General features: G+C 63.5%; 1 protein-coding gene across 1 annotated transcript; it reads left to right on the top strand.

Annotated features, from left to right (window-relative positions):
• Nucleotides 1-2,767: 2,767 nt before the first annotated feature.
• Nucleotides 2,768-4,714, top strand: RABAC1 (Rab acceptor 1). The gene is made up of 5 exons (XM_002724061.5): nucleotides 2,768-2,964; nucleotides 3,238-3,450; nucleotides 3,555-3,652; nucleotides 4,316-4,417; nucleotides 4,496-4,714. Exons 1-5 carry the CDS (start codon nucleotides 2,909-2,911, stop codon nucleotides 4,591-4,593), a joined length of 567 nt encoding a protein of 188 aa, XP_002724107.1. The 5' UTR covers nucleotides 2,768-2,908; the 3' UTR covers nucleotides 4,594-4,714.
• Nucleotides 4,715-13,949: the final 9,235 nt, after the last annotated feature.

Raw genomic sequence — 13,949 nt, 5'->3', positions numbered from 1 at the left:
TTTGATCTTCAGCTCAGGACCACCCACAGGGGGCCTCCTTGCCCCTCATGCCCCTCCCCCACCTCCCCACCGCAATGCCTCCCTGCCAGCCCCAAAGCACAACGTATAAGGGGTGTGATCCTGGGAGGGGAGAGTTGGGACTAAGAGAGTCCCCGGATACCCCATGTGGAGCCCGCCCCCCACCAGGGGTGGCCTCTGGTTCTGCAGTTGAGCCACCACGTGGGACACCAGCCTCCCACACCAGAGAGCCTGGGCTGAGTCCCGGCTTCCGGCTAAGGCACGCCCCAGGAGGCAGCAGCGAGGGCTCAAGAACTTGAGTCCCTGCCATCCACGTGGGAGACCTGGATGGAGTTCCTGGCTCCTGGCTTTGGCCTGGCCCAGCCCCAACTGTTGCAAGCATGTGGGGAGTGAAATGGCAAATGAGAAATCTCTCTCTCTCTCTCTCTCTTGCTGAATGTCAAATGAAAACAAATAAATAAAAACTGAAAAGAAAAAAAAAAAAAAGAAAGTCCCTCCCCTTCGCACTGCCCCACCAGATCTCAGCCCCCGGAAGGGAGCCCGGACTCCTGACCCCACACGTCTGAGGTCCCGCCCCAGTGCACCCCCCTTTAGTGCCCGCGCCAGGGAGGGCAAGAGCAGGGAGGTAGTTCCTCCCCCGCATCGTGGGAACTGAGGAAAAGGGAGACCCGTGCCCCGGGCGGCCGAGGTGGCCACAGCCCCTAACGCTACGCATAAGGCTGAGGTTTGACTTCCAGAGGTTGCAACCCCAGCAGTCATGGAGTGGCTCCAACGTCAGGGCCCTCAGCGCTCGCTCTGCACCGTGGGCTGAGTGGATCCCACTGCTGGAGACAGCGGAGGCTCAGCGAGCTGACCAGACCCCAGCCGTGCAGCCAGGACCCCCACTGCGGCTCAGCCTGCGACGCCAGCGGCCCACACAGGAGCTCTGGTTCGAGTCCCGGCTGCTCCACTTCCTATGCAGCTCCCTGGAAGGCAGCAGGGGGTGGCCCAAGGGCTCAGCTCCCTGCCACCCATGTGGGGGACCCGGATGGAGTTCCAGGCCCCTCTGGATGGAAGATCTCTCCTCTCTCTCTCTGTGACTCTGCCTTTCAAATAAATAAATCTTGTTTAAAAAAAAAAAAAGGCAAAAAACCCACATAGCCTGGATCTTCTGAGTCTGATGCAGAATTCCAGCTCATTAGGTGTGAAAACTCCCTCTGCTTGTATTATTATTGTTTTATTTTAAAGTCAGAGTACACAGAGAGAGGAGAGGCAGAGAGAGAGAGAGAGAGAGAGAGAGAGAGAGAGAGAGAGGTCTTCCGTCCGCTGGTTCACTCCCCAATTGGCCACAATGACCGGAGCTGCACTGATCCAAAGCCAGGAGCCAGGATCTTCCTCCAGTCCCCCACGTGGGTGCAGGGGCCCAAGGACCTGGGCCATCCTCCACTGCTTTCCCAGGCCACAGCAGAGAGCTGGATCAAGAGTGGAGCAGCCAGGTCTCGAACTGGCGCCCATATGGGATGCCGGCAGTGCAGGTGGAGACTTTACCCGCTACGCCACAGCGCCGGCTCCTTGAGGCCTCTTCCACTGTTTTCCTAAGCATATTGACAGGGAGCTGGATGGGAAGTGGAGCAGTTGGGACTCAAACCATTGCCCATATGGGATGCTAGCGTCACAGGCGGTGGCTTAACCTGCTGTGCCACAATGCTGGAGCTGACAGCTCCTTTAAACACACACACACACACACACACACACACACACTTCTGTTTAGGGGCCAGCGCTGTGGCATGGTGGGCTAAGCCTCTACCTGTGATGTCGGCATCCCCTACGGGTGCTGGTTCAAGTCCTGGCTGCTCCTCTTCTGACCCAGCTCTCTGCTGTGGCCTGGGAAGGCAGCAGAGGATGGCTCAACTGCTTGGGCCCCTGCACCCACGTGGGAGACCCAGAGGAAGCTCCTGGCTCCTGGCTTTGGATCGGCACAGCTCTGGCCGTTGTGGCCATGTGGGAGTGAACAAGTGGACGGATGATCTCTCTCTCTCTCTCTCTCTCTCTGTAACTCTGTAAGTAAATAAAATACTAAATAGCAACAAGAACAACAAGTTCTCTTAGGGGAGAGGGCCATTAGCCTAGTGGTTAAGGCACCTGTGTCCCACCTCGGAGTGACTGGGTCTGGTTCGGGTTCTGGGGCCCTGGGAGATGATCGGGCTCCTGGGTCCCGTGTGGGAGACCTGGGTTGAGTGGATGGGAGTTGTGTGTGTGTGTCTCTCTCTGAAATAAATGTAAAACATAAAGTAAAATTCTCAACCCTCTCCTCAACCCCTCGTGGCTGTCGCGAGTGTTACCCTACTCACCCCGGGATCCCTGGGAGGGGCCCGCTCCCCACCTCTCGAGGACGGAACGGACGCCCACAAATTCCCTGCAACCCTGGGGCTCGGTATGCGGCCCGCGGGGGACTTGATACAAAGGCGGATTTCATGGCCTGCAGTCCAGACTGGCTGAGTCGGAACATTTGGGCCCGAGGCCTAGGATTCAGTGTTTAATCAAGCCCGCCAGGGTACATTTTTATGCCTTCTAGAGTCAGGACGACAGCCCCGCACGGTCCCCACTGGACCCTCCGAGGGAGAATACACAACACTTAACTCCCCACCTCCCACTCCTGAAACTACAACTCCCACAATGCCCAGAGAGACCACAACTCCCACAATGCCCTGCGAGCCAGACTGCCGTCATGGCGCCCAGTCGCCCGTCGGGACTACAACTCCCACAATGCTCGGGGAGCAGAGCTCCTCCCCCAGCGGCGCCGACGCGGAGCCACGTCCGCGCCGCTGGGTGAGGCCTGGCACCGGCGGGGCCCGAGGGGTCTGCAGGGCCCGGGGCCAGTTACAGCGGTTCTGCCCTTCACAACGTAGACATGGCGGCCCCGAAGGACCAGCAGAAGGAGGCCGAGGCCGAAGGGCTGAGCGCCACGTGAGCGAGCCCGCTGTAACCCGGGGGTGCCGGCCCCGGCCTCCTCTCCCCTCGAGTCGCGGGGGTCCTGGCCCCCGGACACCGAAACGTCTTTCTAGGACGCGAGTCCGGTCCCCCGGCCCCTTCCTCCCCCGGGATCCAGGGGAAGCCCCTCCCTGCCCCGCCCCGGCCCGCCCCAGGGCCCAGGCGCCGGCCCTCCCCTCCCCCCTCCGCTGGTGTCTGGGAGGGGTCGGGGGTCCCGGCTCACCGCTGCCCCCCCCCCCCGCCCTCCAGGACCCTGCTGCCGAAGCTCATTCCGTCCGGCGCCGGCCGCGAGTGGCTGGAGCGGCGCCGGGCGACCATCCGGCCGTGGGGCGCCTTCGTGGACCAGCGGCGTTTCTCGCGGCCCCGCAACCTGGGCGAGCTGTGCCAGCGCCTGGTCCGCAATGTGGAGTACTACCAGAGCAACTACGTGTTCGTGTTCCTGGGCCTCATCCTGTACTGCGTGTGAGCCGGCCCGCCCCACGCCCAGGGCGCCCTGGCCTCCGCCCGCTGCGGCCGGGCCCGGGCCCTGACCTCCTGACCTCCGCCTCCCTGCCCTCCTCCTCCAGGGTGACGTCGCCCATGCTGCTGGTGGCCCTGGCCGTCTTCTTCGGCGCCTGCTACATCCTGTATCTGCGCACGTTGCAGTCCAAGCTCGTGCTCTTCGGTGAGAAGTCACCTCCTGGCCTCTCGGCTCGCAGACCTCGGCCCCCAAGTCCCCGTCCCTGGGGCCTCACCCGAGCCTGGCTCTCGGGATTCCCGCAGGCCTGACACAGCTGGTGTCCCAGCCTCAGCCCCCGCGTCGCCCTCGCTCACCCCCTGGCTAAGCCCCAGCCCTGCCCCAGCCGCCGCGCCCTCCCCGCCTCTGCGGGAAGCATCGCTGCACGTCCCCACACGGGACACCAGGTGGCGCCCTTGCACCGGCCTGGCCCTCCCCACCTGTCTGCGCCCCGGGGTGGGACCGGGGAGGTCTTGGGGCTGCTTGGGGAGGGGAGTCCAGGCCGTGCCTCCTGCTACCGAGCAGAACTGGCAGGTTGGGGGGCAGCCAGGGGGTGGTCGGGATCAGGGAGCCAAGGGCAGGGGGGCTGGGGTTGGCAGAGCGGGGAGGGGTCCCTGAGGAAGCCCAGCCACACCCTGGCCTCGCCAGGCTGCAGGTGGCGTCTCGGCCGTGTGAGGTTCTGTCCATTTGTGTCCTCCACCGGCTGAGACTCGCCGTTGGAAGCTGAGCTGGGAGCTGAGGGAGGCGGTGGGGACGCTGGGGGCCGGGCAGGGGGCAGGGGCCGCTTTGGGGGGCCGGGTGGAGGCAGCTGCCCATGCCGTCTGCCCGCAGGCCGTGAGGTGAGCCCAGCCCATCAGTACGCCCTGGCCGGAGGCGTCTCCTTCCCCTTCTTCTGGCTGGCTGGGGCCGGCTCCGCTGTCTTCTGGGTGCTGGGTGAGTGCCGGGCCGGGGTGGCGGGGTGGCGGCGGGGCCGGGCCAGGGGACCCGCCCTGAGCCGCCCGTTTCCCTCAGGGGCCACCCTGGTGGTCATCGGCTCCCACGCCGCCTTCCACAAGGTGGAGGCTGTGGACGCGGAGGAGCTGCACATGGAGCCCCTGGAGCCCGTGTGAGGCGTCAGCGAGGCCCCCAGCCGGGCGCCCACCCTTGCCCACTGCCCACCGCCAGCACGTGCCCCATGTCGGGGGTGGCTTCCTGAAATAAAGCTGTGACGCTGTCACACAGCACGCGGCCCCCAGGTCTCCTGTGACGTCACTCAGCACAGGGCCCCCGGGTCTCCTGTGACATCACTTGGCACGCGGCCCCCAGGGTCTCCTGTGATGTCACTGGCACGCGGCCCCCCGGGTCTCCTGTGATGTCACTGGCACACGGCCCCAGGGTCTCCTGTGACATCACTGGCACACGGTCCCCCGGGTCTCCTGTGACGTCACTGGCATGGGGCCCCCCAGTCTCCTGTGACGTCACTCAGCACAGGGCCCCCAGGGTCTCCTGTGATGTCACAGGCATGTACCCCCGGGGTCTCCTGTGACGTCACTGGCACACGGCCCCCAGGGTCTCCTGTAACGTCATGGCACGTGGCCCCCCGGGTCTCCTGTGACGTCACTGGCACGCAGCCCCCCAGGTCTCCTGTGACGTCACTCAGCACACAGCCGCAGGGTCTCCTGTGACGTCACTGGTACGCGGCCCCCCGGTCTCCTGTGACGTCACTGGCACGCGGCCCCCCGGTCTCCTGTGACGTCACTCAGCACAGGGTCTCCTGTGATGTCACAGGCATGTACCCCCGGGGTCTCCTGTGACGTCACTGGCACGCGGCCCCCCCAGTCTCCTGTGACGTCACAGACACGTGGCCCCTGGGGCCTCCTGTGACGTCACTGGCACGTGGCCCCCCTCCGGGCGGTGATGGAGACCAAGATGGAGGCGGTGGTGACAGGAGCACACACGTGGACACTGCAAGGAGTCGGGCAGCGCTCAGGAAGGGAGGGGACGCTGAGGGTCTCACCAGGACGAGTGGGGACGTGGCACGTGGCCGCACATGGCTGTCCCCAGCTAGGATTCCGGACACGAGAGGATACGACACAAGCAGTACAGCCTGGACCAGGGGTCACGCGGGCCCGCCCAGCCCCCCGTCCGCAGCAGGTGCCGGGGCTGCAGACTCCCCATGAGCGTGGACGCGCACGGCCTCCCCCGAGCCCCCAGGGCCAGCCAGGAGCTGGCTGTGCGAGCAAGCGCGTGTCAGGACACCTGGCCACCCCCGCTGTGTCCACGCTGCTGCCCAGAGAGAGCTCTGGAGTGAGTGGCTGGTGATGGAGGGTGGCCGGGGCGTTGTGCCGCAGTGATGAGGCCGCTGCTGGCGACGCCAGCATCCTGTGAGTGCCATTCGAGCCCCGGCTGCTGTCTCCGACCCGCTCCCTGCTGATGGCCTGGGAAAGCAGCAGAGGGCGGCCCGAGTGCTGGGCCCCTGCACCCGCGTGGGAGACCCGGATGGAGTTCCCAGCTCCTGGCTACGGCCTGGCTCAGCTGTTCCATGTGGCCGTCTGGGGAGTGATGGAAGCTCGCTCGATCTAGCTTATAAAAAGGAAGCAGAAGGCCAGAGGAGGCCTCCCCGTGGGGCACGGCAGGCAGACCTGAGCCGTGAGGGAGCTGCGGGCGCTGGGGGAGGCGGGCTCTGGGCAGAGGAGCCGAGCAGGGGTGGGTGCGCGACCACGGACATGCGATTCCCCTCTGGCCGCACCGCGAAGACCGCCGGGCGGGAGCAGTGACGAGTGTGGGAGACCACTGCCCAGGTGGACCCCCGGCCACTGCCGCGTCTGGGGAAGGGTCCTGGGGGGCTCTTGGGGGAAGTGACCTCGCTCTGCGCCCTGAGAGGGGCAGAGCCAACCCTGGAAGAGCTGGGGTGGGACTGCCTAGGCAGGGACCACAAGGGCCACCGGGGCTTGGCGCCCAGCGGCTCCAACTCCTGCCACCACCAAAGCTCGCCTGGTCCCCGTTCCCTCCACACGTGTGCGGTCGGGGCCTGGAGTGCCCAGCCTTCTGGATGGGAACTGCAGCTGCGGGGGCCCTCGGGTCAGATCTGGGGTGAAGGGAGTGAGGGGACAGGGCCCCCGAGGTCAAGCTGGGGAGGCCCAGAGCTGGGCTGAAGATAACATACAACCAGGACAGGCCTTCGAGCTGGCACAGGGACAGGGTCAGTGGTGAGCATTCGATCCCCCGGGGTCGTGTGGGGGATGGGCCGCGAGACCAGTGAGGATGATGAGCCACGGGGAAGGACGGAGCTGGGCGCTGATCTGCCTGCGGCTGAGCGAGAGGGAGTCAGGCCCCGACCAGGGAAGACCAGGGGGCCTGGGTCGGCACCCAGCGGGGGCGCGATTCCAGCGGCTGCCGCCAGAGGGCGGACGAGTGCTTCCTCCAGACTCCTGAGAGGGAGCGGGTGGGGCTCCTGCTGGGAGACGGGGCCGAGCGGGGCGGGGCGGGGGGGGGGGGCAGGGCCCCCATCCTGATGCTGGGGTAGCAGAGGCGTCCTGTCTGTTTTTATTTGTTGTATCTTTATTATTTATTAATAAATAAATAGGGGGCCCGCGCCGTGGCTCACTAGGTTAATCCTCCGCCTATGGCGCTGGCATCCCATATGGGCGCCGGGTTCTAGTCCTCTTCCAGTCCAGCTCCCCGCTGATGGCCTGGGAAAGCAGTGGAGGATGGTCCAAGTGCTTGGGCCCCTGCACCCCATGGGAGACCAGGAAGAAGCTCCTGGCTCCTGGCTTCAGCTTGACCCAGCCCCAGCCGTTGCAGCCATTTGGGGAGTGAACTAGCAGATGGAAGACCTCCTCTCTCTCTCTCTCTCTCTCTCTCTCTCTCTCTCTCTCTCTCTCTCTCTCGGCCTCTGCTTCTCTGTGACTCAGCCTTTCAAATAAAATAAATAAATCTTTAATAAATAAATAAACAAACCTTAAAAAATAAACGGGCAGCTTAGGGGCCCTTGTTGGAAGCGGCATGACTGGAGTTTGTGGTGTCAGGCTTGAGCCTTGTGTAGGTTGGGGTGCTGGGGGCCCCGATTCTGAGGTCAGTTCTGGGGTGAATGGTCTAGTTTGGAGTGACCAAGTCTGGGTCCTGGAGCCTCCTGGGGTGGTAGAAACGGGGTCCTGCCTGCCTTGGGTGACAGCTGGGTAGAGACACTTTAAGATTTGGGGTATCAGCCGGCGCCGTGGCTCACTAGGCTAATCCTCCGCCTTGTGGCGCCGGCACACCGGGTTCTAGTCCCGGTCAGGGCGCCGGATTCTGTCCCAGTTGCCCCTCTTCCAGGCCAGCTCTCTGCTGTGGCCCGGGAGTGCAGTGGAGGATGGCCCAAGTGCTTGGGCCCTGCACCCCATGGGAGACCAGGATAAGTACCTGGCTCCTGACATCAGATCAGCGCGGTGCACCGGCCGCAGTGCCCGGCCGCGGCAGCCATTGGAGGGTGAACCAACGGCAAAGGAAGACCTTTCTCTCTGTCTCTCTCACTGTCCACTCTGCCTGTCAAAAAAAAAAAAAAAAAGAAGAGTTGGGGTGCCAGACTGAGGGTTCAATGAATGGCAGAAGCCGAGGCCTGGGCGTGTCCCCTGGGGTGCCCAGGACCGCAGGACAGGTCCCATGGTCTGGCGGCCTCGTTTGGGATACGACGCAGGACCTGGGCTTTGGTCTGGGGTGAGAGAGGCCCTGGGTGACCAGCTGGCCCATCCGAGACCTCAGCCATCTCGAGTCTTGCTGCCTTGTCGGGTGACGGGGCCGGAGGCCGGAAGTGTACTTCGGGGTGCTGCTGACCGGGGGGTGCAGGAGGCGGTCATTACTGGCGTTTCAGGGACCGTGTCTGTCTTGGTGTGGAAAGGGGCTAAGGTCCCCCTGTCCAGTGTGGGCGTCGTGTCCAGATCGGGTGGCCCAGAGACCAGTGGCTCTGTCCTCTTCCTTCTGTGTTTGTATTTGAAAGCAGAGAGGCAGAGGCCGAGAGACGGCTCTCCCATCCACTGGTTCACTCCCCAGATGCCCACGATGACCAGGACAGGGCCAGGCTGAAGCCAGGAGCCATCTGGGTCTCGCCTGTGGCCGGCAGGGACCCACACACTTGGGCTGTGGCTGCTGCCTCCCAGGGAGCATTAGTGGGGAACCGGAATAGGAAGCGGAGTGGGGACTTGAACCCACATCCTCAGGGATGGGACACTGGTGTCCCCACCATGGTGCGTGGCGCCAAATGCCAGCCCCTCAGGTTTCTAGTGTTGTGGGCTGGAGCCTGGGGTGGCACCAGGAGGCTGGGGTGACAGGACCAGGAGGATGGGTGACAGGACCAGGAGGCTGGGGTGACAGGACCAGGAGGCTGAGTGACAGCACCAGGAGCCTGGGTGACAGGACCAGGAGGCTGGGTGACAGGACCAGGAGGCTGGGTGACAGGACCAGGAGGCTGGGGTGGCAGGACCAGGAGGCTGGGTGACAGGACCAGGAGGCTGAGTGACAGCACCAGGAGGCTGGGGTGGCAGGACCAGGAGCCTGGGTGGCAGGATCAGGAGGCTGGGTGACAGGACCAGGAGGCTGGGTGACAGGACCAGGAGGCTGGGGTGACAGGACCAGGAGGATGGGTGACAGGACCAGGAGGCTGGGGTGACAGGACCAGGAGGATGGGTGACAGGACCAGGAGGATGGGTGACAGGACCAGGAGCCTGGGGTGACAGGACCAGGAGGATGGGTGACAGGACCAGGAGGATGGGTGACAGGACCAGGAGGCTGGGGTGGCAGGACCAGGAGGCTGGGTGACAGGACCAGGAGGCTGGGTGACAGGACCAGGAGCCTGGGGTGACAGGACCAGGAGGATGGGTGACAGGACCAGGAGCCTGGGGTGACAGGACCAGGAGGCTGGGTGACAGGACCAGGAGGATGGGTGACAGGACCAGGAGGATGGGTGACAGGACCAGGAGGCTGGGGTGACAGGACCAGGAGGATGGGTGACAGGACCAGGAGGCTGGGGTGACAGGACCAGGAGGATGGGTGACAGGACCAGGAGGATGGGTGACAGGACCAGGAGCCTGGGGTGACAGGACCAGGAGGATGGGTGACAGGACCAGGAGGATGGGTGACAGGACCAGGAGGCTGGGGTGGCAGAATCAGGAGGCTGGGTGACAGGACCAGGAGGCTGGGTGACAGGACCAGGAGGCTGGGTGGCAGGACCAGGAGGCTGGGGTGGCAGGACCAGGAGGCTGGGGTGACAGGACCAGGAGCCTGGGGTGACAGGACCAGGAGGCTGGGTGGCAGGACCAGCAGGCTGGGTCTGGGTGGCCGACACTAGGAGGTTGTGTGGTCTGCAGTGACAGAGCTCCGGGGTCCCAGTCCAGTTTGGGCAGTGGGAGGTGACAGCCACGGGCAGTCGGCTGATGTGTTCTGGGAGTAGCAGGGACCCTGGTTAATGAGGGGGATGTTCCAGGGGCTGGGGGCCCGGCCTCCAGTTTAAGGTGACAGTCTGTGCCAGCTGTTCCCTGTGGAGTGACAACCTAGAGGCACAGTCCTCTTGTGTGGGGTGGCTGAGTCTGGGAGTCTCCGTCTGGTTCTGGGGGACAGAGATGGGCTTCCAGGGTGCCAGGGGGTGGGGGGTGAGGACAGAGATGGGGTTCCTGGGTGTAGTGGAGGGACGGGGACTGGGGACAGAGATGGGGTTCTAGAGTGTAGGGGGACAGAGAGGGGTACCAGGGTGTACTGGAGGACAGAGGCAGGGCCCAAGGGTAGAGTGGGCAGACAGGGACTGGGGACAGAAATGGGGTCCCAGGGTATAGTAGGGGGACATGGACTGGGGACAGAAATGGGGTCCCAGGGTGTAGTGGGGGACAGAGATGGGGTCCCAGGGTGATGGGGACTGGGGGTAGAGATGGGGTCCCAGGGTGTAGTGGGGGACAGACACAGGGTCCCTGCATATATTCTGGGTCACAGGGATGGGGTGTGGTGGCGTGGGTTATTGGACAGGCACTGGCACCCCAGGCCATGCGACAGCTGGTAGAGACGGCATCCGGAGGCTGCTGGCCGCCTGAATGTGGAGGGGACTCGGGTGCCACCCATGACCGGCTGCAGTGTGTGGCCTTGGCACGGCGAGCTGTGTCCCCAGTCGCTCTGCGTGGTGTCTCCGCCTGCGTTCTGTCTACACCCGGCAGCACGAGGAGTCAGAAATCCAACGGGAGGGATCCAGCTGCCTGGCAAGGATGACGGGCTCCCTCCTCGCTCCGGAGAGGGAGAGCGCTGGGCGGCCCGCACCCCGGACGCTGCGCGGCGAGCCCTGACACCCCCGACCCTCTGGTCCCTGCGGCTCCCTCCTCGGCCAGCGTCCTGAGCAGCTTTGGCTGCGGTTTTGGCGAAGGGCAGGCTCACCCCTTGTTCTGTAATCGACAAGAAAGCAGCTGCAGCTACTCCCGCTCTATTCCTGCAGCTACTCCCAAGCTACTCCCGCAGCTACTCCCACAGCTACTCCTGCAGCTACTCCCACAGGTACTCCTACAGCTACTCCTGCAGCTACTCCCGCAGCTACTCCCGCAGCTACTCCTGCTCTATTCCTGCAGCTACTCCCACAGCTACTCCCACAGCTACTCCCGCAGCTACTCCTGCAGCTACTCCCGCAGCTACTCCCGCAGCTACTCCTGCTCTATTCCTGCAGCTACTCCCAAGCTACTCCCGCAGCTACTCCCGCAGCTACTCCCGCAGCTACTCCTGCTCTATTCCTGCAGCTACTCCCACAGCTACTCCCACAGCTACTCCTGCAGCTACTCCTGCTCTATTCCTGCAGCTACTCCCACAGCTACTCCCACAGCTACTCCCGCAGCTACTCCCAAGCTACTCCCGCAGCTACTCCCGCAGCTACTCCCACAGCTACTCCCACAGCTACTCCCACAGCTACTCCCGCAGCTACTCCCAAGCTACTCCCGCAGCTACTCCCACAGCTACTCCCACAGCTATTCCCACAGCTACTCCCAAGCTACTCCCGCAGCTACTCCCGCAGCTACTCCCACAGCTATTCCCACAGCTACTCCTGCAGCTACTCCTGCAGCTACATGGCTGCATGTGCTGTGCGCTGTCACCCTCTACTCCCATGACAAGAAGTTCTAGGAAGTACGTTGCAATCACCAGAGAGAAATGACTGACGCCAGTGCAGGTCTGGGCCGGGGACAGTGCTCGGCTGGCCGATTGCTGGCCACAGATTGGGGTCTGGTTGCCTGTCTGGGGGTGACAGACACTTTGGGTCCTATTTTCTGGTGGGGGTGTCACCATGTGTGACAGTGATTGGGGTCCCGTTGTCTAGCTGGATTATCAGGGGCAGAGGCTCTGCTTTGGGGCCACAGACGCAGACACAGTGCCCCAATTCCAGGGCACGGAGACTGTCTGATCCCGGGTCTGGGGCCAGTTTGTGTGAACAGTGGCTCAGGGTGCAAAGTCTGGGAGTGGGTGCATAGCAGGTAAAACCGCCACCTGCAGTGCTGGCATCCCATATGGGCGCTGGTTCGAGTCCAGCTGATCCACTTCCGATCCAGCTCTCTGCTGTGGCCTGGGAAAGCAGTGGAAGATGGCTCAAGTGCTTGGGCCCCTGCGCCCATGTGGGAGACCTGGATGAAGCTCCTGGCTCCTGGCTTCAGCTTGACCCAGCCCCAGCCGTTGCAGCCACTTGGGGAGTGAACCAGCGGATGGAAGACCTCTCTCTGTCTCTTCCCTCTCTCTGTAACTCTACCTTTCAAATAAATAAAAAATAAATCTTTAAAAAAATGCTGTGGGATGGGCCGGCGCCGTGGCTCAATAAGCTAATCCTCCACCTTGCGGCGCCGGCACACCAGGTTCTAGTCCCGGTCGGGGCGCCGGATTCTGTCCCGGTTGCCCCTCTTCCAGGCCAGCTCTCTGCTATGGCCAGGGAGTGCAGTGGAGGATGGCCCAGGTGCTTGGGCCCTGCACCCCATGGGAGACCAGGAAAAGCACCTGGATCCTGGCTCCTGCCATCGGATCAGTGCGGTGCGCCGGCTGCAGCGGCGGCCATTGGAGGGTGAACCAACGGCAAAGGAAGACCTTTCTCTCTGTCTCTCTCTCTCACTGTCCACTCTGCCTGTCAAAAATAAAAAAATTAAAAAAAAAATGCTGTGGGGTTGGCCTGGGGTCCCTGTGGCCTGTTTGTGGTGTGGCTCTCACAGGTCAGGGTCTGAAGGCATAGATGTGGGGTGTGCTTACAGCCTGTGGATGATGGGGTGGGTCGGAGCCTGGGGTCTGGGGTAGGCTTGGGGTGACAGACCAGGGGCTCAGCTGTCTGGTTTGGGAGTCACAACTGGGGATCCAGTGAAGTGGCACATGTGGCACTGGGGAGACCAGACAGGACTCACGCTGGCGGCCTGGTGCTCTGACTTGGGTGACGTGACGGGGGCTCTGGGGGACTGGTCTCACATGACAGGGATCTGGGTCCCAGGGTCCAGCCTGCAGAGTGAGTCCAGGAGTCTGCCTGTGCCGTGTGTGGCCGTGGGAGGGGGCAGGTGTCTGGGTTGAGGGACAGAGGCTGGCGGGGCAGGGGTGTGGCTGGAGCGATGAGCCAAGTCCCCTTTCTTGTCTGGGGTGGTGGGAGCGGCCGTGCCAGTGCTCCTGTTTGGGGTGCAGGGCCCAGGGTGCGGGGCCTGCTAATTTGGCTGAGTCTGAGGGTGCTGACCTCTGAGTGCTGCCTGCCCCAGACGTGGGGTCCCCGAGCTCTGGGGGAGGACGGCCAGGGCTGTGGAGCCTCATTTGGGGGCTGCTGAAGCTGGGTATCTGGGACTTTGGGACTGGGGGGCATAGGGGCAGGACCCCAGGCCCAGGATGCCCTTGCAGGTGCGGGCGGGGGTACAGGTCTGGGATGGGAAAGGGTCAACACGTCCGCGGCTGGGGCATCTCCACGCCCAAGTGTGGCGGTGACACTGACACTCCATTTGGGGACAACTGAGGATGTGGCCCAAGGCCTAGCTTAGTAGGGTCTCTGAGGCTGGGGCACCCCGCTGCCCTCAAGGGACTTAACAGGGTCCGGCAGGGCCACAGCCTCATTTAGGGGTGAGTGGTTAGGGTGGGGGACGTGCACTGTTGGTGGTGATTACGACTGGGGACCCGGGCTCACCTGGAGAGGTTGGCTGCTGGGCTTAATGTGGGGTACCTCTGGGTGCTGGGGAGCGGAGGCTGCAGGAAGCCACTCCCGATGTCTGCAGCACTGCCCATGCTGGGTTAACGAGGACGGCCAGACCCCAAGGCTGCACCTGCCAAGTCTGGGCCCAGTGACCTTGGAGGTTCAGATGTCAAGATCAGGGTGCTTGGCTTTGGGGTTCAGGGCTGGCCACATTTGGTAGCCCTTGTATTGATTTCAGGGCCCTTGGGCACCCCAGCCCTGGTTTGGGGGTACAAGAGACCAGGGGCTACCTGCCCAGTGTGTGAGGGACAAGTTCAAGTGCCCATTTTGAGGGTGCCAACCCACTGTGGC

The sequence above is a fragment of the Oryctolagus cuniculus genome, chromosome 18 (assembly GCF_964237555.1).
Source record: "Oryctolagus cuniculus chromosome 18, mOryCun1.1, whole genome shotgun sequence".
NCBI lineage: Eukaryota > Metazoa > Chordata > Mammalia > Lagomorpha > Leporidae > Oryctolagus > Oryctolagus cuniculus.
The sequence above is the reverse complement of the archived record's forward strand: the minus strand, read 5'-3'. Positions and strand labels throughout refer to the sequence as shown.